Source organism: Nothobranchius furzeri, chromosome 4 (genome assembly GCF_043380555.1).
Source record: "Nothobranchius furzeri strain GRZ-AD chromosome 4, NfurGRZ-RIMD1, whole genome shotgun sequence".
Classification (NCBI taxonomy): Eukaryota; Metazoa; Chordata; class Actinopteri; order Cyprinodontiformes; family Nothobranchiidae; genus Nothobranchius; species Nothobranchius furzeri.
Window position 1 is genome coordinate 85,674,017 of NC_091744.1, and position 22,781 is coordinate 85,696,797.

The 22,781-nt window shown below is 42.8% G+C and overlaps 1 protein-coding gene across 1 annotated transcript in view; it reads left to right on the forward strand.

The window, feature by feature from the left end:
- Window positions 1-21,988, forward strand: part of znrf1 (zinc and ring finger 1) — a 48,647-nt gene extending 26,659 nt beyond the window's left edge. The window contains exons 2-5 of the mRNA XM_015965299.3: window positions 10,481-10,576; window positions 19,949-20,054; window positions 20,700-20,792; window positions 21,762-21,988. Of these exons, the coding sequence (XP_015820785.1) occupies window positions 10,481-10,576; window positions 19,949-20,054; window positions 20,700-20,757 (260 nt within the window). The 3' untranslated portion in view covers window positions 20,758-20,792; window positions 21,762-21,988. The remainder of the gene's footprint in view (window positions 1-10,480; window positions 10,577-19,948; window positions 20,055-20,699; window positions 20,793-21,761) is intronic.
- The last annotated feature ends 793 nt before the right edge of the window (window positions 21,989-22,781 follow it).

Sequence of the window (22,781 nt, forward strand, 5' to 3'; positions counted from 1 at the left end):
TGTGTGTGTGTGTGTGTGTGTGTGTGCGCGCGTGTGTAAGTGAATGTGTCTGTGTGTGCATGGGTATTCATGTGTGATTGTGTGTGTGTGTGTGTGTGTGTGTGTGTGTGTGTGTGTGCAGGCATGCATGTGTGTGTGTGCGCGCGCGTGTGTAAGTGAATGTGTGTATGTGTGTGTTTGTAGTTCTTGAGCTTTTAACACACGAGTCAACCAGACAGATCTAAAGTGATTAAAACCCAAACAAACTAGTTTGAGCCGCTGCAGGAAAAGACCACTGATCGTTTAGTTGGGAGCTTCAGTTTTTCCAAACAAACAGGGAATTCCCACCAGCAGCTGCTGAGACACTTCATGTTCTCCCTTTAGTGTTCACATGATCTCTTAACAGTAATTTAGCGTGTGGACTGTTTACGCTTCAGATAGGTGCTTGAGATGACTCCGTTATGACTCGACTGAGAGCGATCCTGCTGAAAAATGCATGAACGACCCAAGTTGTTGCCGCTTTACTGAGCTGCTCCGGTTCTGGTGTGGAGAAACGGCCTGTTAGGTGTTGTGATGGGCCACCGGTGGATTCACAGCTGTTTTATTAGAGGAGATGGTCGGTGAACACAGTCTAACGCTCATTTTCTTCTCTTTAGTTCTCCACTTGGATCTGCCCTTTTGGTGTCCTCTCTTCCTCTCACCTCGTTGCTCGCGTCTCTTCTTTGCCTCTCAGTCACAGTTTCTTTATTTAGTCTCAGTATTTCTGCTCTTTCCTCTGTTTTTCCCCTGAGAAATTTCTTTTTCATCATTTCCCTTTGACCTCTCTGTCTGGCCGTTCTCTTTCTTCTACTTTACTGTCTCCTGTATTCATCTCACTCTGTCCCGTCCTCCTCCTTCACCTCGTCATCACATCAGGACCTCAGTCCACGGATGGATGAGTCATCTCTGCCCCAGACTCTTGTGATCTTCATTTTATTGCTCGGTTAAATCGGACTCTCCAGTCCTCCTCGGTCGTCTGCTGACCTCATATCAACAGATAAAATCAGAAATGATCCGTTAGCCTGTTTCCTTCAGATTTGGAATAAACACCACCAGAATGTGCCCAGATCTTAAAGAGACACTAAACTCTGGATTGACCTTCTCCCCTCTAATCCTCCTCCAAACCACAGATCAGATTATTCACGTTTTAATCACCCGGCCTGTTACCTTGGATCACAGACCTCTGTTTCTAATTAGTGTTTGCATGAGCTACAGCTCCAAGTGTTGTTCCCTGGTCTTTTGACTTCCCTATGCAGCATGTTTTAGTTCTTTCCCGGCTCCAACACACCTGACTGGATCAACAGGCTTCTGCAGTGATTGATGTCACTGGGGCAGCAGCACCCTGTCCTGAGCAACCACCAACTCATCCAGTGGGACCCCAACCTATTTCCTTGGTTAATCCCTTCAACACGGGTCGGCCCAGTGGCCTCCTGCCAGCCGGACACGCCCAAAACACCTCCCCTGTATGGCCGACCCACCTCCGCTGACTCTTCTCGATGTGACGGAGCAGCGACTTTTGTCCCTCCTGAGCTCCCTGATCTATCTCGAAGACCCGCCCACCTGCAGACGAAACTTATTTTGGCTCCTTACCCAAAGTTCATAAACACAGATCAGTTTCTGGCTTAGCTTCCTCTTCACTGCATCTGCATCACTGCAGACGCTTCTGCAGGTCCATCTCCCGCTCCCTCCTCCCGCCAGACGTGGCAACCCACTCTTTTCTATTTGATCAAATCAGACTGCAAAACCTGTTGTCCTTTGTACACTCCAACCATTTTTAACTCGTTTGCAGCTTATCTTTAGTAGCCAGTCATCAAATATCTGCATTTTAAAAGGTTTACTGTACAGCGTTCCATATATTTTACCACAATTCAAACACAAACCAGACGTGTGAAAAGAAAAACCCACTTTTGGTTCATTCTCTGTTAGGCTCAAGATATCGACCAGCAGGTGTTTGTGATTTCTGAGTTTGCAAAAACAAACCAGTAGAGGAAGAGACGTTTCCATCAAAATTCTCACGGTCTCAAATCCACCAGGATGCATTCAGCGCGTCTGTTTGTGACACGTATTAAAATTATAGCTAAATATAATCAAACTGATTGCTTTAATAATGTTGAATAGAAAACATCATCTGCTATAAAGAATCTAATCACAACTCTGCACAGATCAAAATCTCTTAATTCTACCTTTACATTTTCACTAAGTTTCTTTTTCAGTTAACATTTTTTATTTTCCTGTCAGTTTTTGCACTTTTAAATATTTTCACAAAGTGCATTAAACAGTTTGATCCTGTGGTTGTTAAATCTATTTCTGTATGTTTTTGTAACCGCTCGTGATTTTCCGTTTAGGACTCAGCCTTTGAAGGGACTTTACAGAGTTTTGAATTTTTATGCTCGTGATCGCCCCCTCAGGCCAAAAGCGTAACAGCAGCTTCAATAGTAGACTCGTGCACGAGGCGCGCATGCTGTACGTGCACACTCCTTAACGAAAATAACAGCTGAGACAGTCCCTTGTGTGTGTGTGTGTGTGTGTGTGTGTGTGTGTGTGGCCCGGAGGACAGAGGACAGGAGAACGTGCAGCTAATTAATTAAATAATGTGGTTCTGTACCTTTCTCTTCAGCACAGCCGACAAAGGTTTATGATGGGTCAGTCCTCCTGCATGCTCAGATCATTCCCTTCCCTTGCTTGAAAAATTGTTCCAAAATGAAAGTTGAACCCACATCTTTTTTATCTGTGAATTCAATGCCGTTCGGCGAGTCTCAAATAAAAATTTGGGCATCTTACTGTAAAAAAATATACCATTAATGTAAAAAAGAAACTCTAAATAAACTATGTTCACATCCAGAATCAAACCCAGGTCTTCTGCATGGGAGTCAGACATCTTACTGGATGAACTATATCACCAGTGACGTCTATTGTATCTGTAATATTTATATCCTTGATGACAGCTGAAACAACGTTCAAAGAACGGTTCGGAGTGAAAATGGCTATTTTGTTGCTAATTTGCAGGAAATATCTAGAAGAAAGTTCTACAGAAAGTAGCTAAGGGTCCTCAGAAATGTAGCTAGCTTTGTCACTAGGCGTTAGGAACAGCGACAAAGTGGCACTGCCTCTCTCTCTGCTGCTAAAGCTACGGATAGCAAATGCTACGGGCGATGCCTGAGCGTGAACGCGCATGAAGCAGCCTGCTCGACCCGAGCATCTCTCTTTTTCTGTGATTTTACAGAAAAACAGGAAATCACAGTAAAAATGCCAGGGCTCATTCTACAGGACCAGGGCATTGCAGGAGAACGTATGAAGAAGACATTTATTATTTCTATACATGTTTTGGCTGTCACACTTCCATAATGTCCCTTTAAATAAAAACTTGATATTTACGCAGTTCTTTAATGCAACAAACAGCTGATCAGACTAGAAGTCTATCTGACATTTAAGGAGACTGAAGTCCTAACGTATTTCTGGGTTTAGCGAGTAGATCAATGGTAAGAAAGTGACAGATTTAAACACATATTAGCTTTCACACTTTAAGTATTCAATGCTCATGTTTTTCCAGCATTTTGACAATATTTGCCAAAATTCTATATTTTCTGTCTTTACCTTTTATTTTGGGACGGCTGAGTCACAATCATAGTGTGTTAACGTCCTCCTGCCGTCGTGTAATTAATTAACACCTGGAGATTCTGATGCACGTTCCCAGCATGCCAGGCTGCTGATGGCGTGGCGGTCCTTCTGACTGAAGCCGATTTAGCGAGTCGCCTCGATGCCTTCAAAGGGCCAGCTGTGTGGAAATCCAATCTGGACGCCAACAACAGGGCGTCACGTTGGAGTCGTTATCGGGCTCTGATCCCACCACTCGCTGAATGTAAATTATTCACAGCAAAGCTCTGATTTTCTGTGTAGCTTTGCTTTTCATCACTAAAACATGACACACCTGACGGAGGACTGGGGAACGCGGCGATCATCTTAGTTCCAGTGTTTGCTCTGAATTCATGAAGGGAGATTTCTAACAGCGCCCGCAGGGAATAAACAACGAGCCTAATTTATGTTTCAGTAGGAATGTTTTAGTCTAGCTGTGAAACAGGAGTTTAAACAGGAAATGTTTTTTTTACTGAAGTTCACTAAAGGTAAATAAATAAATAAATAAATCAGTTTGATGATGCTTTGTGGAGCCAGATCTGTTGTATATTTATTGTCTTGCATTTATGAATAAAAGTTCAATTGAAACATTTCTTTTTTTCCATTTATTTCTCAAAAGGACATGAAAAATTGACAACATACAAAATACGAATCCCTACCATCATGAAATGGTCTAAACAGGTCAAGTCAGCATTTTCAACGCTATTATTTACTTTTTATTTATAATTTATTTTTTAAAAATATATCAATAAAAAATAAAATTAAAATTTAATATAAAGGGGGGGGGGGGGCATCCTGAAATTTACAACTCAGTTGAATAAGAGCTGGTTACTCCATCCACTTAAGCCTCAGTTGACTGAGATTTAAGGCAACCTATAAACGGTGTCCACTTAGAGACACATTTTCCTGAACTACCCTTAATTGACAATGAAACCTTGTCAACCCTCAAAAATGTCCTGACAGAATTAAGCCATGTTGATACTGATGGGGGAGTTGGAGATTTCCAAAACTGAAATGTTTTTTTGAATTTTAGATTAAAGTCGCCCAGTGATGAGAAATTATGACCTCTGGTGGATCAAACTTTGGAAAAGATGTGCAAATCATGCATGAGAATATATTAATATATCATTAATATATCAAGATCTCACAGCATGTGTTGTTAATGACTCTCAGCTTTACTAAAACAAACAGGCTCATTGTCTGTAAAACTGACCTACTCGTATCAGGTTCAGTAGCATGGACGTAATTTTGGGGGGGGACAGGGGGGACATGTCCCCCCCACACTTTTTCCAAAGTCAAGTTATGACCCCTGCACTTTTTACCATCCAAAAACAATATTACACTATATTAAATTGACACTGGTTGAGCTCTAGGACTAAGCAGAAAACAACCGTTTGTGTTGAAGCCTGTTTCCCATTAGAGCATACTGTAAAGATACCCCCCCCCCCCCCCCCCACACACACACACACACATGCACACACACACCCCGTGTCCCCCCCACTTCTAAAGTGAAAATTACGTCCATGTTCAGTAGGCTCTGGCTGCCATCTTCCTTTTTCCATTTATTTTTTTATTTCATTAAAATCCATCCAGTCATTTATCAGATAATTTCCTATCAGGGTCCCTTTGAGAGAAAATGAGGAAAACCTGTGCAGAAATTTGCCCGTAAGAACAAGAAAACCAACGGCTTGTTGACCGTTAAACAGCCGATGACATCATCGTGACTGTCTGTGTTGTGAATTGCTTTGGACTGTGTGTTATCCTGTGATTCCTAAATGCAAACTAGAAATGTGAAATGATTTTAAATGGCACCATAACCCTCTGAACCTCCACTGGCCTTGAGGTTGATTCATCACTTTAAACTCCTCATCTGTGTTTGTGTAGATCTACAAACAAGTTAGGTTCTGAATGCAAACGCGCAAACAGAACACACCCTGCCCTCGGGTCGCAGCATCCCCGGAACCGGAAACGCGGTGCCAGCGGAAACAAGATCATGCTAAATGCCAGTCGCCGTTTTCTAGACCCAAACGTCGCTAGTTGTCCGTGACTTCAACTGGTGTTTTATTTTTTTGAGACTCTGCTAGTTTGTCCTAAAGTGGAAGTGGTAGCAGCCGGCCGTTTCTCCTTCTCTGATATTATTGAGCGGAGAATGAGACGGACAACCGGGTGGTCCAATGGTTGCATTCGATCCAAAACGTGTTATTGGTGGAGGTTTTTAGACAAATGCAAGAGAACCACTTCATAATTGTTTTCGTTTTTTTTAACCCTCTGGAGGCAGGCAGGTTAAAACCTACCTACCTGGTTACTCCACATACGTATTTCATGAGCATTTTTAACTCAGAAGTACCCCTGAAGGACTTAGTTGTTCGTCCTTTTATCAAAACTTATTTTGAGCCTGAGAGGGTTAAAGGCAAACTTTGCAACTTTTTAAAATCGTTTTCTTGAGCCGGTTTGAGCTAAAATGACTTTACAGGGTTAATGAAATGCCACTCCGACCCCACCGACCCCTGTGGCTAGAATACCGCACTTGCAACTTCAGAGTTACTGGTCCAGTCCCTGCTGGTGGGGGGAGCTGTGGAGTGGAGTGGAGCTCATGATGGCGCTGAAGCCATCTTCCAGCACGTTTCCTGCATGTTTTAGACCATGAACACAGCTGATTTGTTGGATTTAGTGCTGAATCACTCCTGTAGACACTAATGAAGGCTGAGGAGACATTTCAGCTGTCAGATTAAGGTGTTAAAAATACGAACTCACAGTGAGGAGATAGGTTTCATTTTCGGTAAAGCCACAGCAAATTAATACTAAACACAAAGGGCCGCATAGAAAACAAAATTTTAGGCTAATTTGTTTTCTAAACTTGCCTTTTAGTTTAAAACGTTTTTTCTTGAGATGTTGCGGATTTTCTAATTGCTGTATTTTATCATCAGTAAATAAGATTTTTTAATTAAAACTGACTCAATGGTGCAGTCTGCTGAATTAGCTGAAAGTTAGTTTTTGATGTTTAGTTTTTTGTGTGAAGTGTCCTAACACTGGCCTGTGCACACTCACAAAAACACACAAATCACGAGCACATTCTCTCATAAGCACCAGTATAATTAATTTATGATCCTGTCCGCTGATGTATTTTTGTCCCTATGTGACCTTATGGGCTCTCTGAATAGGAAACGTCCTCTAGGATTTGTGGTGCACGGCTGAGTCCAGGCCAGAAACTCGCAGCATGATTCCTGCTGGACCGTGTCTCATGTTTAAAAAAAATAAAATAAAAAGGCCCCTGTACTCTCTCTCCATCCTCCTGCACCTCGTTTTTACTCTTTTCCTCAATCTCTCCTTCTGCTCGTCCCTTTGGAGCTTCTGAAAATAGCAGCTGAGGGAAAACTGGGTCAGCTGCCGTGTAAAAGTCTTTATAGCGAATTCCTCTGAGTGTTTGTAAGCGAACAATTTGTCAAACTATCCACCTTTAACATTTTTAAAGTGCAACTTTTAGAGAAAATCAGCAGCTTTCTCTGTTGGATTTATGTAATCAGGGCCACATCTAGCTTTCCTCGAAAAATGTTCACTTCTACTATACATATGTAAATATATAATGTTCTGCCTTGTTAGACCGGGTCATCAGTAGTGAATTTACTAATCTAGTTTGTTTGTATGGAATTATTCTTTATTAGCTCATCAGTTGGCCTGAGGTTGATTTTTATCGTAAGATGCTAAAAGCTCGCATGATCATTTCCTTTGCAAAGACGCTTCTTTTGTGACTTGTTTGAAAACACAAGTCAGGATTCTGAAGCTTAAAAATGACATTAATAGCAGCACAAGATGGGGTCTCCCAACCAACTAGATAAAGACACAAAACTGCAAGAGAATATGGAATGTTTTAGGGCTGCACAATATATCGTGAATATATCGTTATCGTGATATCTGCATGTGCAATATGCATATCGCAAAGAACAGATAAACATCGCAACGAATGGTCAGCTGAAATGTTTGCTACACATGATGATTTCTGTCACCCAAAATGGGTGTCACGTGTTCATGCTTCCTTTTGCAGTCCAAGAATCTTGCTGCAGCATTCTGGACAAGCTACATGCGGGTTACAGTACCCTTACTTGCACCAAATAAAACGGAATTACAATAGTCGAGTCGTGAGGTAATAAAAGCATGAACAACAGTCTCAAGGTCACGTCTAGATAAAAACGGCTTTACTTTAGCCAAACGTCTTAAATGATAAAATGAAGAGGATACTACAGTACCCACATGAGCATCCATGCAGAATGCACTGTCCATCTTCACGCCAAGGTTGACTGCTCAAACACCCAGATAGGAGTTCAGTTCACCGCAGTCTACGTTGGAAAAATCAACATGTCCGCTCAGACCAAACAACAGTGCGTCTTTTTTTTTCCCATCGAGACACAGGAAGCTTTCTGCCAACCATAACTTAATGTCTACCAAACAATCCAAAAAAATGTATTGTGTGGTCACCGGCACCATCTAGAGGTAAGTACAATTGGCAGTCGTCGGCAAAGAGATGGAATCCAATCTCAAAAGCAGCTTAAAGTTGTTTGATTTTGAATCTTCATGGATGTCGATGGGATGGAAGAGCTGCATTAACATGTTGACCTAGGTGCAAGTCTCTGATGAGACATCTGAAGCCTCTAAAGCAGGGGCGTCAAACTCAAACTCACACGGGGCCGAAATGAAACTCTGGGACGGAGTCGAGGGCCAAACTTCTTTTTTTTTTTTTAAGTGACGGCAAATTTGCACATTTTCTTTATCAACATATATGCAATTTTGAACCTTTAAATTAGGAAACAAACATATTTCTGCATTAACACTGAATGTGGAATAACCAAATTACACACGAGCAAGTCAGTTTTAAATAAAAGGCATCAGTGGTATTCATTACTTGTGGTATAATCAGCATTTTAAAAATCTATTCAGGATTTATGTTTTCTTGTTTATTAATTTTTCTTATTTTTTATTCTCCTTTCTTCTCCTGTAATACGTGTCATCGCTGCTGTGACGTCTAGCTTTCCCCACTGAGGAACAATAAAGGGATTTTCTATTCTATTCATCTTTCTGCAGCCTTTCCACTTCCTGTTTACTGTAGGTTAAATCTTTTCTCACGGGCCAACAACAAAATAAAAATATAATTTTATCTTAAATGAGAATGCAACATCTCACCTGTTAACGTTCATGTTTTGGAGCAGAAAAGGAGCATCAAACCAACATATTTAAAGCTCAGTTTGCTCCACTGGTTTACTGTGATGCTCACCTGTTCCAGCCAGATACCTGCATCATGGGGTTGATCTGAGCTGAGGAGGAGACTCCTGTTGTTTTGTTCATCTTCATCATAATAATGACAACATTAGATGACAACAGGTGCTCACATAGGTTTGTGCTGATGAACATGTCTGAGCAGCTGGACCACGTTGTTGTGTGTCGGGGAGGAAAAACTACTGCAGTCAGAGTCATGCTGGTTTGAGCGTGTCGCTGCTCGCTGGAGTTATATCGGCTCTGTCTGGACGTTAGTTGGAAAACCTTCTCTTTCAGTCGTGAACACATTACTGAGCGGCTAGAATCTCCGTTTCTGGGCTTCAACGTTGGAAAATAGCTGAGTGAACTCGGCGCTGAGTGAGAGGAGTGTTTAGTTTGTCTGAGACAGCGGAGCTGCAGACACCGGCAGCAGACGCTGGAAAAAACACAAAGGAGGGGGCGCGTCGGCTCCGCGCTGACGCCACAAAGCTTCATGGGAGTTGAAGTTTTTGCGGTAAAATCAGCCAGTGGGTCAGTTTTAATATATTTTTGATATTTATCTCGCAGGCCACATAAAAATGCTCCGCGGGCCAAATGCCTTGTGTCTGACACATGCGCTCTAAAGTCTCACAAAGTCACTCATTTGTTCTAATTACATCTTAATTTTTATTTGCTGTTTCACCACCAGCCCCTTCCCAGCTTCCTCACACATTCTGAGTAACCCAAATTCAACATCTGAAACGTCTCTGTAACTCTTTTGAGACAAGATTTGGTCAGCAGGTCCTTTCAGCATATTCAGAATAAAAATGAGAGTAATTTTTAAAAAAATTTTTCAGATGTGAAACTCACAAGAATCTCTGCAAACTGGAGAAATGACACGTTGGTGTGTTTTATTGGAGCTCTCCTTCATAAGAAAAGTCGTGTTTGTTTTCTGCTGTGTGCAAACTCGGCTCACGCGGCCCAGTGGGTGATCTAATATTCTGTTAAGTGTTTAACTGATGTGGTTTCCACAAATGAGTCCCAACTAAACAGCGGGAGGAGTCTGCAGAGAGGAGCTCAAGTGTTGATGAGTGATCAGTTCTCAAAACAGTCACCGGACCACATCCTGGAGAAACCTTCATCTGATCTGATTTGATTTGAAATCTTGTAAAATTACTGAAAAATGCCTTTGCTCATTTCTTAAACTGTTAAAAGACATTAGAGAGTGGTGAGTTGTAGCTAAAGCCTGAAACATCTTCAGATCCAAACCAAGCACCAAAACAAGTCAGATCTACACAAGCTTTGCCTGAGGAGTTATTTTATTTATTTTTATTAGCAGTAAGCAGCTTTCTGTTGGAGAATTTAAAATGAGAGCATCTCTGGGATTTCTGTCAGGAAGCTGCATCCACAGCTAACCAGTCAAGCTTTGGCATCTGAGTGGGTTCAGGAGCCCTGAGCAGCAGCAGCTAAGTGGTCCACTGATGGGTGATTCGTCATCAGGGCTCCCAGACTTTAGATTATCCCTGCAGAAAATGAATGTTTATCATAATCTGGATAAAATACATTTTAAAAGATGTTTTCATTTGTTGTTGCTTTATTGTAGGATTCAAGTGTCCTGTCTGCTCCAAGTCTGTGGCGTCCAATGAGATGGAGGTTCACTTCATCATGTGTCTCAGCAAGCCTCGGCTCTCCTACAATGGTAAGAAAAGCCTTTTCTGGGATGGAGAGGGTAAAAATCTGTAGTCCCACCCAGGAAGTACGGCTGCTTTGAACACACGCCGCTCCCGGAGCCTCACCTGCGGCCCTTTTGGGTAAATATTCATGACGAGGTGGGTGCAGGTCCATCGCTGATGCCTGCTGTTGAGCCAGTACTTCCACAACATCATCAATATGAATGAGAGGAAATGAAGAAAGTAACAATTCATTATGAATTCATGAAGCGACTGTACACAAGCCAACATATTCAATTATCTGCTCCTTAAAACACCAACATCAGTGAGGCTGTGAAGCTCCTTCATCCTAATTAACCCGGACGGAGCACGGGACTCCAGCATGCTTCACACAATGTTTCTGGCTGCTTTTCACCCCAATAAGTCTGTTTTATTTGTTGTTTTTAGATCATTGTTACCAGTTGGTGTCATTTTGCTGGAGCTGTAGTGGCTCTGTAAAAATTCCCCTAAAAACAGACAAATTTAATTACATCGCCTGGTGACTGCTGGAGAAACTAGCTCCCAGCAAGCATGATCAGGCCTAAACAGCTCAGGAAAATCAATTAATGTAGAGAAACTGTGGCTGCATGTGTGAATAAAAGTCATTTTATAAAATGATGCACTCCTCTAAAGGGAAATGGCTTAAAAAGAGATGTTCTGGCCATTTCTACGGGTGCAGAAAGCTTTTTATTAGGTTTAAAGCTCCTTAATATCATTATTTATTCTTTAACTTTTACAGTTTACTCATGTTAAACGAGGGACAGAGTCTTTATCACTCTTGCATGATTCTCAGTAATCGTGAAGGTTGATGCTCAGCTGTGTTAAACAGCGGAGGAGTGAAGTGGAAGCTGGACAAGTCGTAGGATTTGATTTTTCTCCATCGATCGTCTGTTGTGCTGCTGCGGTTGTGATGTTAGCTCATCCTTCACTGTCCCCACAGCTGACAGGTCTAGCTTAGCGACTGCTAATCTGTTACACCTGAGTGTCTGGGGATTTTTTTCTGTGAATTGAAGCCTTTTACCAAAACGTTTAAAGGTATACTATACAACTTTTTCATATTTTACAATATCAGAATTATCATAAAGGGGCGGGACTTAATTAAAAAATAAATCAGTTTGGCATTTTGGTCTCTTTTAACTTTGTTACCATCCCAGGTGTGATTTCCTCCGTCGACCGTCCGACAGGTGTGTCTATTTTCCCACAGCAGTTTGTTGATCGCCGTTTGTTTGATTCCTGACCTGATGGGTGACTTTGTAGTCATCTATAACTCTGCTGTGTCTCTGATTCTAACTAGCTGCTCCACCAGAGAAAACAAGACATTGGATTTCTGTTATGCAAATGTAAAGAATGCATGCATGTCCAAAACAAGACCTCTACTGGGACAATCAGATCACAGTCTTGTTTTTCTCTGCTCAGAATACAAACCACTTGTTCAGAGGCAACCTGTGACAAGAAGAACTGTGAGAAAATGGTCACAGGACGCTGAAGAAGCCTTGCAGGGTTGTTTTTAGACCACAGATTGGATGACTCTCTGCCAAGGATATGAAGAGGACATCAGTGCCATGACTGGATGTGTCACTGACTATATAAACTTCTGTGTGGACAACATCATACCCACCTGAACAGTGAGATGCTTCGCTAATAACAAACCCTGGATCACCAGTGAACTGAAGAATCTGCTAAATGAGAAAAAAAGAGCCTTCAAGGAGGGAGACAGTGAATTATTGAGGAGTATAAAGAAGCAACTGAAGATCAAGATCAGAGACAGCAAGGAGGCATACAGGAAGAAGCTGGAGAACAACCTACAGAGGAACAATATCAGAGATGTCTGGTCAGGGATGAAGAAGATCACAGGCTTCAAGCAGAGGAAGGATTGCACAGATGGCAGCCTGGACACAGCCAATGAACTGAACAAGTTCTTCAATAGGTTCAGTTCAGGAACAAACCCAGCATCCTCCTCGCCTGTCCTCAGCCAATTCTCCTCTGATCCAACATTTTCCTGTCACACGCCAGCTCTTTTGTCCTCTAACACAGTCATGGACACTTCTGGTTCTATAAATCTGTCTTCAACCAAGTCAGGAGATGCTGCTGCCCCATTTACCTCCCCCTCCCACCTATCTGTCTCTAGAAGTCAGATGAAGAGGCAGCTGGAGAGACTGAACAGGAACAAGGCTGCAGGTCCAGATGGTGTCAGCCCCAGAGTACTGAAGGCTTGTGCAGAGCAGCTCTGTGGGATTCTGCAGCACCTCTTCAACCTCAGCCTGGCCCAGGAAAAGGTTCCAGTCCTGTGGAAGACATCCTGCCTTGTTCCAGTTCCAAAGAAAACTCGCCCATCAGTCAATGATGACTACAGACCGGTTGCCCTGACATCCCACATCATGAAAGTCCTGGAGAGACTCCTGTTGGTCCACCTGAATAAGCAAACTAGGACATATCAGGACCCGCTGCAGTTTGCTTATCGCCATGGAGTTGGAGTTGAAGATGCCGTCATCCAGCTGCTTCAACCAACCCACCGTCATCTGGACAAAGCAGGCAGCACTGTCAGGGTCATGTTCTTTGATTTCTCCAGTGCATTTAACACAATCCAGCCTGGTGTACTTTGCCAGAAACTCCAGAAGACACAGGTGGGGGCCTCAACCATCGCCTGGATTAAAGACTACCTGACAAACAGACCACAGTTTGTGAGGCTGAAGAACTGCACATCAAACCAGGCAATCAGTAACATTGGAGCACCACAGGGGACTGTACTCTCACCTTTCCTTTTCACCCTGTACACCTCAGACTTCCAGTACAAATCAGAGACCTGCCATCTACAGAAATACTCAGATGACTCTGCAGTTGTCGGGTGTATCAGAGATGGACAGGAAGCTGAGTACAGAGAGCTGGTGGAGCGCTTTGTGGCATGGTGTGGAAACAATCATCTGACCATGAATGTGAACAAAACAAAGGAGATGATTTTAGACTTCAGAAGAAACAGGGTGGAGTCAAACACTGTTTCCATCATGGGAGAAGAAGTGGAGGTGGTTGAGGAATACAAATACCTTGGAGTTCACCTGGACAACAGACTGGACTGGAGAAAGAACAGCGAAGCCGTTTACGAGAAGGGACACAGCAGACTGCACTTCTTGAGGACGCTTAGGTCCTTCAATGTCTGTAGCAAGATGCTGCAGATCTTCTACAAGTCTGTTGTTGAGAGTGTAATCTCTTCAGCCATCGTCTGTTGGGGTAGCAGCATCAGAAGCAGGGACCTGAAAAGGCTCAACAGCCTAATAACAAAGGCTGGTTCTGTTCTGGGGACGACTGTGGAACCGCTGGAGGAGATAATGCAAAGAAGGATTCTCCAGAGAATCAAGAAAATGATGGACAACCCTGAGCATTCTCTTCACAAGACTGTCCGACAACAGAAGAGTGTCTTCAGTCAGAGGCTTCTTCAGTTTGGCTGCAACACTGACCGCTACTGGAGATCCTTCCTTCCAACAGCCATTGTAATATACAACAACTCTTTGATGACCTGATTATTATTATTATTATTCTGAGCTACTACAGCAATCAATTTCCCTCTGGGATTAATAAAGTATTTTTGAATTGAAATGAATTGAATTGAACTATGACTCACAGGAGGCTTGGAGGGCATGAGGTCAACCTTTACAGCTTCACAAATAACTCTGCGTGGCCCACAAGGCCGGTGCTGTAAAATAAAAGGTCGTTTTGAAGCCTGCAGCCAAATTCAAGCTGAAGACTGAGTGACAGAGACAGAGAGCGGAAAGTAAAAGTGTCTTAAAGAAGATGGGATCCAAAGTGATGGAGTGCCCTGATGGTTGATAATTGACAAGAGGAGGAGCGCTCCCATAATTCCTCTCATTTCTTTCTGCTACTCTGTTCTTTCCTGTCACTCTTTATTTCCAGCAAATAACTCTTTTCTATTCTCCTTCTGCTCACCTCTCCCCTGTCTGTTCCTGCTGTCTGATCTCAGTAATTCATTTTTTCCTCGCTATCTCCCTTCTTCTCTGTTCTCTTTGGGGTTTGAAACCCACAAAATGAGCAGAGCTTATCTTGTTTCCCAGCATGCTCGGGGCTTTGTATTTTTATTAAAACACCTGGTCGACTCCACACACGTATCTCAAACACACATTAAAGCCTTTTGAGTTTAGTTATTTTTTATTAGTACAAAGAAAAAAAGACATTATTTGAAATGTAATAAATAACATTTTAAAAATGATTGTATTGGTTTTAAACTAATTTCTTATTCACTTAATACGTCTAAAGCTGTGTTCTTTCTTGCTCGAACAGAATTCATTAATCCCTCCAAGTCACATCTACCCATTTGTAGATTTTCTAACCGTAAATCAATCGGATGAAACTTTGAAATTGTTTGAAAATGTGAAAGCACACGCTAGATTTCCCCACGTCCACTTGAATCCTTTAAAGTTGTGGAACACTTAGATACCGTTGCAGTGATGTCTAGTAGGAAGAACGTTTTTAGTCGGAGTGCTAGTTGTGCCGCTAAGCAGGAAGTTGTCCTCTCCTCATTGGCCCTTTTTAGGAAGAAGCTAGTCACTGACCTGGGAGTAAAGCTGGATGTGTTGCTAAAGCTAGAGGCTAACATGTAGTGGTGCTCTCTTGCTTTCTCCATCTTCGCCGCCTATCCAGGATCAAGCCGCTGGCGTCGCAAGCCCACCTAGAGACTGCAGTCCAGGCTTTTCTAATCCTAGAGTTTCACCGTCTGTTTTCTATCAGAAGCGTATGCAGGTGATAGGTGTAGGAGACTATCTTCATGTTCAGCCTGCATGAAACACTCAGAGTGAGCCGTTAGAATCAGAAATAATCATTAAAGAGACTTTACGGAGTTTTGAATTTTTATGCTCACGATTGCCCCCTCAGGCCAAAAGTGTAACGGCAGCTTCAATAGTAGGCTCGTGCAGTGCATGCTGTACGTGCACACTCCTTAACGAAAATAACAGCTGAGACAGTTCCTTGTGTGTGTGTGTGTGTGTGTGTGTGTGTGTGTGTGTGTGTGTGTGTGTGTGTGTGTGTGTGTGTGTGTGTGTGTGTGGGTGGGTGGGTGGGTGGCCCGGAGGACAGGAGAACACGCAGCTAATTAATTAAATAATGTGGTTCTGTACCTTTCTCTTCAGCACAGCCGACAAAGGTTTATGATGGGTCAGTCCTCCTGCATGCTCACATCATTCCCTTCCCTTGCTTGAAAAATTGTTCCAAAATGAAAGTTGAACCCACATCTTTTTTATCTGTGAATTCAATGCCGTTCGGCGAGTCTCAAATAAAAATTTGGGCATCTTACTGTAAAAAAATATACCATTAATGTAAAAAATAAACTCTAAATAAACTATGTTCACATCCAGAATCAAACCCAGGTCTTCTGCATGAGAGTCAGACGTCTTACAAGGTGAGCTAAAGTGCCAGTGATGTCCTTTGTATCTGTAACGTTTATATCCTTGATGACAGCTGAAAAAACGTACAAAGAACGGTTTGGAGTGAAAATGGCTATTTTGTTGCTAATTTGCAGGAAATATCTAGAAGAAAGTTCTACAGAAAGTAGCTAAGGGTCCTCAGAAATGTAGCTAGCTTTGTCACTAGGCGTTAGGAACAGCGACAAAGTGGCACTGCCTCTCTCTCTGCTGCTAAAGCTACGGATAGCAAATGCTACGGGCGATGCCTGAGCGTGAACGCGCATGAAGCAGCCTGCTCGACCCGAGCATCTCTCTTTTTCTGTGATTTTACAGAAAAACAGGCAATCACAGTAAAAATGCCAAGGCTCATTCTACAGGACCAGGGCATTGCAGGAGAATGTATGAAGAAGACATTTATTATTTCTATACATGTTTTGGCTGTCACACTTCCATAATATCTCTTTAAATAAAATAAATAACCTACACAGGTTTAATGCAGAGGCAGAAAACCCAGCGACTGATGAGCTTCAATCAGCTAATAATCATGCAATAATCTTATTTCTTTTGCAGTTTTTCTGCATAACCGCTCCACAAAACAGCCTTTCAGACCTTCAGACCTAACAAAACCATAAAATACAGGAAGTGAGTTAATGGGAAAGAGAAATTCTTAAATAAATGCTGCATAATTCTCACATTTCTGTGTGTTTTCTGTGAAATAAAAACAGCTCAGTTGGGTTTAAATGCCCTTGAGGGGCATGTTGGTTTACATGGCCGTATCACACACGTATCACACAGATTACATAAAACACAACATGCATTCCTCCTGAATAATAAAAATAAATCATAAAAAGGTGGACATCATAACAGACCATAATAGAGTATATGCATCTAGTTCAAATATGCAGTTCGAGGAGATTCTCAATGAATTAAATGAAAACTTCTGCAGCTGCATTGAGGAGACATCTGTATTTAACCCTTTCGTCCACGCTTTTCATCATGAAAGCTCAAAGTAAGCATGGCCTTTAAATTCAGCGTACTTTTCTCTTGCTGCCACAGAAGCGGCATGGTGTCACCGCTGCAACGTGATTTACTTTGAGGGCTTTCTGGGTTGAGCTGCAGCCTAACACAGAATCTGAGCAGCAGATGGAGGAGGAGAGCTGATGTATGGGTATCAGACAGGACGTGTAAAGGCTTGTAATCTCATTCCTGGCACTTGGTCACAGAGATTCTGAATTAAATAACACTTTTTTAATCGCCACATGGCAGTTATGTTTTAGCAAAATCCAGAGGAACAATGTTATTAATATTGGCGCGTAAAGTTCAAAGAAAGGGTTACATTTGAGAAAATTGAATAGAGAAAAGAAACTGAGGAACGATAAGACGCCTAGAAGAGACATAGCTTATCATCCATGATACTATCTATATAAATGATTGTGTTGTATCGTGTGGCGATGCACAGTCACATTCCCCAGTGTGTATGGTAATTTATTAATCGACAAGTTTTGGTTTTGTCATGGATCATAGAAAATAAAAGATGAAAATTGGCCTCGTTTTGCCTCCAAGCTGCATTTAGAGTCCTCAGTGATCCTGCTGCCACAACACACGAACGATGAGCAACCGCCGCAGTTTAAATAACCACATTCAATGTGCAAAAGTTCATGAATCCCTGGAATACCGGTTGGTGCGACAACATTTTCAAGAGACATTTCAGCCAAAGTGCTCCAGGAGCTTGAGATATTTGTGCAGCATTCGAGTACACGGATGTGCCTGAAGTACAAATCTAATCACATCGACGCCGTAAACGTGTGCGTTTTATTGCAATCCTACTGCAAGTTTGTGTCTTGGACTTGTTGCTCGACTTTTGATGTACTTTATTTTGAAATGTGAAGATTCAAGTCCACGCGCTGGATGTTGGAGGCCGGAAGAACGTGCAACAAAAAGACAAAGGTGACGCATGAAAAAGCAGCATAAGCAGATGACTGGAGACAAGCTGTGACCGGCCCGGTTCTTAATGGACTCAGTGTGGATTAGAACCAGGGCTTTGTGCTCCTGCTTCACCCAGCCAATCTCAGACGCTCCTGTTTGAAGCCAAGCCACAACAGCTGGAGAGGTGAAATGAGGTGCTCCCGACTCTGGACTACCAACAGAGCCACGCCAAGATGTTTGGGATTATCCCTCGACTTAGAGGATCAATATGTTGAGCTCAGAGTAGATAAACACCGTTGAACTCAGTGAGCGCCGCTGCTGTCATCTCACTTTGCCAGTTATAAATAAGTTTGGAAAAATCTAATTTGTGACTGAAAGCGGGATTTTCGTCTAAGCAGGTGGCCGTCTGTCCTTTGGAATTTCAGATAAGAAGCAAAAATGCAGGAATTTCTCAGACTTTCCTTTCCAGACAGAAAAAAAACGTTTTCATTGTTTTGAGTTTTTACATCAATGATGTTAATTCTAATAACATCCAAACTGTTTCATGAGACCATGATATTAAAGTTATTTTACCCTAAATACGATCCTACAACAGCTATATAATAATAATAATGTTGTATTTATTTTTTATAAAAATGTAACAGTGTGGAGTAAAATTGGCTCTCGCCACCTGTCGATCAGGCACCAGGGGGCCGTAGACATGTACCAGACTGGATCTGGCAGGTTTCTGATGAACATACTAATCCTGATGCACCATCTAGAGGCTTAAATTCAACACAGAGCAATTCCTTGCTCCTCCGTCCTACTGGAGTGGAATTAAAACTGCCGTAAACAACCCTGCAGCAGCCTGCTGTAGCTAGTGCTACAACGAGCTAGCACCAAAATGAGTCAAGCCAACTAATACTAAAATAAACCACGAAGTAAAAAGATCCACGCTGTTTGATCAAAATAGTAGTACTTACAAGTCCTTTAGCAACAAAGCTAGGACACAATCAGCCTGTGATTTTGTAGCCACCTTTAGCTCTCTCACACTAGCGTGGGCCTTGCTCTGGTTTTAGCTCTCTCAGGACAGAAGTAAAGTGACTCGTAGGAGGAAATCCTCTTCAGCGATCCACTTTGGAGAATAACAGGTCATGTGATGATAAATGTTGCTTGTTTTTATCCTCACGTTCAGAAAATGTGTAAATTCACTTGGAATAACAATGAATTTCTACTTCATACAAAACTGAAGCTGCCCAAGGCTGTACTTCCATGCCAGCTTCTCCCAAAGTTGTCCTCCATCAAACTCTCGTGGAAACTACTTTGAGACGGGCTCCAGAAGGGTTTCCAAGTTCCTGCAACGATTTTGAGACGATTTGAGCGACGCGCCGTGATCATGTGGATGAACTGAGACCTCTGGCGAACGTTTAGAGACATGTTTGGAAAATGGTGAATGGATGAATGTATTCGTGTAGGGTTCTACAGCCCCCCACGGCACTTCACGCCACAATCAGTCACTCATCCATTCACACACACGTTCACACATTGTTGATGATGAGCTACGATGAGGCTGCCAAACATGACCACCACCAGCAGGCAAGGAGGGTTAAGTGTCTTGCTCAAGGACACAACAGCAGAATTCTCTGTCAGGAGCTGGGATTGAACCTACAACCCTCAGATTACTGGACAACCCGCTCTACCTCCTGAGCTGCTGCAGCCCCGTTCTTGTCACTTTAGTGGCTTTACTGTTGCTACGCTGAGACGTCTGGTGTTCAGGCAGTAGAATGAAGACGAGTAAAACGATCTGGAGCAAAAGCCTTGCAGCTGTTGTTGTTGTTGATGTTGTTGTTGTTGTTGTTGTTGTGTTGTCATAGCTCTGGCCACAAAGTGTATCTGCTGTGTAACGCACCAAGCCACTCCCCCTGCTGCTCTCGGCTGTGGTTGATAAGCTGTCGATGTTTCAGTGAATACTGATTTGTCTTCCTGTGTGTGTGTGTGTGTGCGTGCGTGCGTGCGTGCGTGCGTGTGTGTGTGTTCCTCCCACCTTAGATGATGTGTTGGCGAGGGATGCCGGCGAGTGTGTGATCTGTCTGGAGGAACTGCAGCAGGGGGACACCATAGCCAGACTGCCGTGCCTCTGCATCTACCACAAAAGGTGACACACACACACACACACACACACACACACACACACACACACACACACACACACACACAGTGAGAGAGTGAAATGAATCACTGCCTGTTATATAATTTTGCACTTCTTCTAATTAAATCCACTCACAGAATGCCTGTAAAACCTCTGAGATGGATCACAGTTCTGGCTCTTGGTGCACAGATTACTCGTCATGCATCATTAGTAATGAAGGTGCTGCATGTTGCATTTCTAAAAACCTGCTGATGAGTGGGACGGCTTAAGACAGTTAGCTCACAGAGAGATGAATAATGGGTCTCCGCTCTGCCCACACTCTGGAAGCTGAGGTGATGCTTCCCAACGGTCTGTTTCACCGAAGCCTTTTCTGAATAAATGTCAGCAGCAAAAGGAGTTTGTGGAAAATCTTTCAGTTTCGATTATCACTTGTTCTAAAACTGCACTCTTGTGACTCACAAGCTGCACATTGAGCATTTTGACTGATGTGGGAGTTTACGGAGGCCTTCCAACAGGATACTTCATAAGAAGGAATCCCTGATCGAAGACACTTGATGCTGCAGCTGTTTCTTCTCACCTCTTTGTTTGATATCTGAATCCATAATGAGCTGTTTGCAGTATTTCCGGTAATGTGTCTGTGTGCCTCTGCAGCTGTATAGACTCGTGGTTCGAGATCAACCGGTCCTGCCCTGAACACCCCTCTGACTGACTGACCACTGGGCCCCACTCGGAGTACTGTTCAAGGTGAGCTCAGCATCATCACACTCTGAACGCTAGACCTGTCACACTCGGTCTCGTGTGAATGCATTCATTTCAAATCTGCTGCCGTGCAGAAAACAGACGGTCCTGGTATTTAGATTTTATTAAAGTTATTCAAAATTTGTGACAAGCTGCTATGAATAAAGCACCTAAGGTCAAGCCACAACACACTATACACACACACACACACACACACACACACACACACACACACACACACACACACACATATATATATACACACACACACACACACATACATATACATATATATATATATATATATATATATATATATATATATATATATATACATATATATATATATATATATATGTATATGTGTGTGTGTGTGTGTGTGTGTGTGTGTGTACATATATGTATATATATATATATATATATATACATATATATCTATTTATCTGTCTGTCTGTCTGTCTATCTATCTATATCTATCTATCTATCTATCTATCTATCTATATCTATCTATCTATCTATCTATCTATCTATCTATCTATCTATCTATATCTATCTATCTATCTATCTATCTATCTATCTATCTATCTATCTATCTATCTATCTATCTATCTATCTATCTATCTATCTATCTATCTATCTATCGATCGATCGATCGATCGATCGATCGTGTTAGAACCCACAAGCTCCCAGGCCTCCGGTAGAGGACCTGAGCTTGGACTGATGAGACCACCCACAGAGGGTGAGATGGGAGTTTTTGTTATTTTATTAAGAATTTATTAAAATAAAGCTGGAAGTTACTGTAAGATCAGTGAGTTCAACAGGGCAACGCTCCTTTTATCCTCCTAAACCTGATGTTTCTGTTGGGTTGAATTTCACATGGATCCGTATTTTTCTCACCAGACGAAGTTAATCTAAATGAATCCAAAAGTCTTTAGTTTCATCCTGTTTCACTTCCTGTCTCCTCTCTGTCTCCAGAACGCGTTGTGGTTCTGCCGTGGATGGACATCCGGACACGGACACAACCAAACCCAATGAAACAATCAAAGCGACCATCACATTCCCACCCCGATGGAACCCAGCGTTCTAACAACAAAACAAACTGTTCTTCGTGAACTGAACCAAAAAGATGTGTGACTATGGAACCGCCATCCATTAAAGCGCCTCTGCCACGCTTTCCATGTGACGTCCGCTGATGAAACTGCGTACAGCCCAGACCCTCCTCCTCCCTCACCCGTCACACCTCTCTGGCCAAACAGAGTCCCTTAAAGGGCTTTATCTGCCCCCTCCAGCTCGACCAGACACGCTCAGGTCTCCCATCCTGTCTCTGGATCCAGGCCTGTCCGTCACATCTGCCCAGCCCTCCCATGGCCTTAACTGAGGAAGCAGAGCGGAGGAGGAGGAACACGAGAGGGAGACAGAGGAGGAAAAGGTGGAAACCAACAAACGGAGGTGCAGAAGCTTGTCGTGACAAAAAGACTTGTACATTATTCAGTCGGCCTCTCATCTCACTCAACAGGACTCCGGCGTTGGTGATGATCTTTCAGAAGAGACTGCCTCAGCGTGCTCCTCTTTCATAGTTCCTGCCTCAGTTCTGCGTCCTTCCTCATCAAATTTGACTACTAAACAAAAGAAGCACCTTGGATGCTCAGGACCCGGCTTGTGCAAACCTGAGCGGGGGGGAGGAGGGGTGGATGAAATCTACCAAAAAGAGGTGTTGACCTGCTTTATGTATGAGCTGCTTAGAGAGGATCTAAGGATGGACGTGGCGGAGAGGCGGAGAGGCGCGATCTGAGCATGCTCAGTTCTGACGGCAAGGGAGGAAGGGGCAGGAACCGATGTAGTTCACGCTCTTAATGTGTAATGTGTGTGTGTGTGTGTGTGTGTGTGTGTGTGTGTGTGTGTGTGTGTGTGTGTGTGTGTGTGTGTGTGTGTGTGTGTGTGTCCAAGTGTTTACAGTCTAGGTATCCATGTTCCCTGTGTGTGTGACTGGCAGTC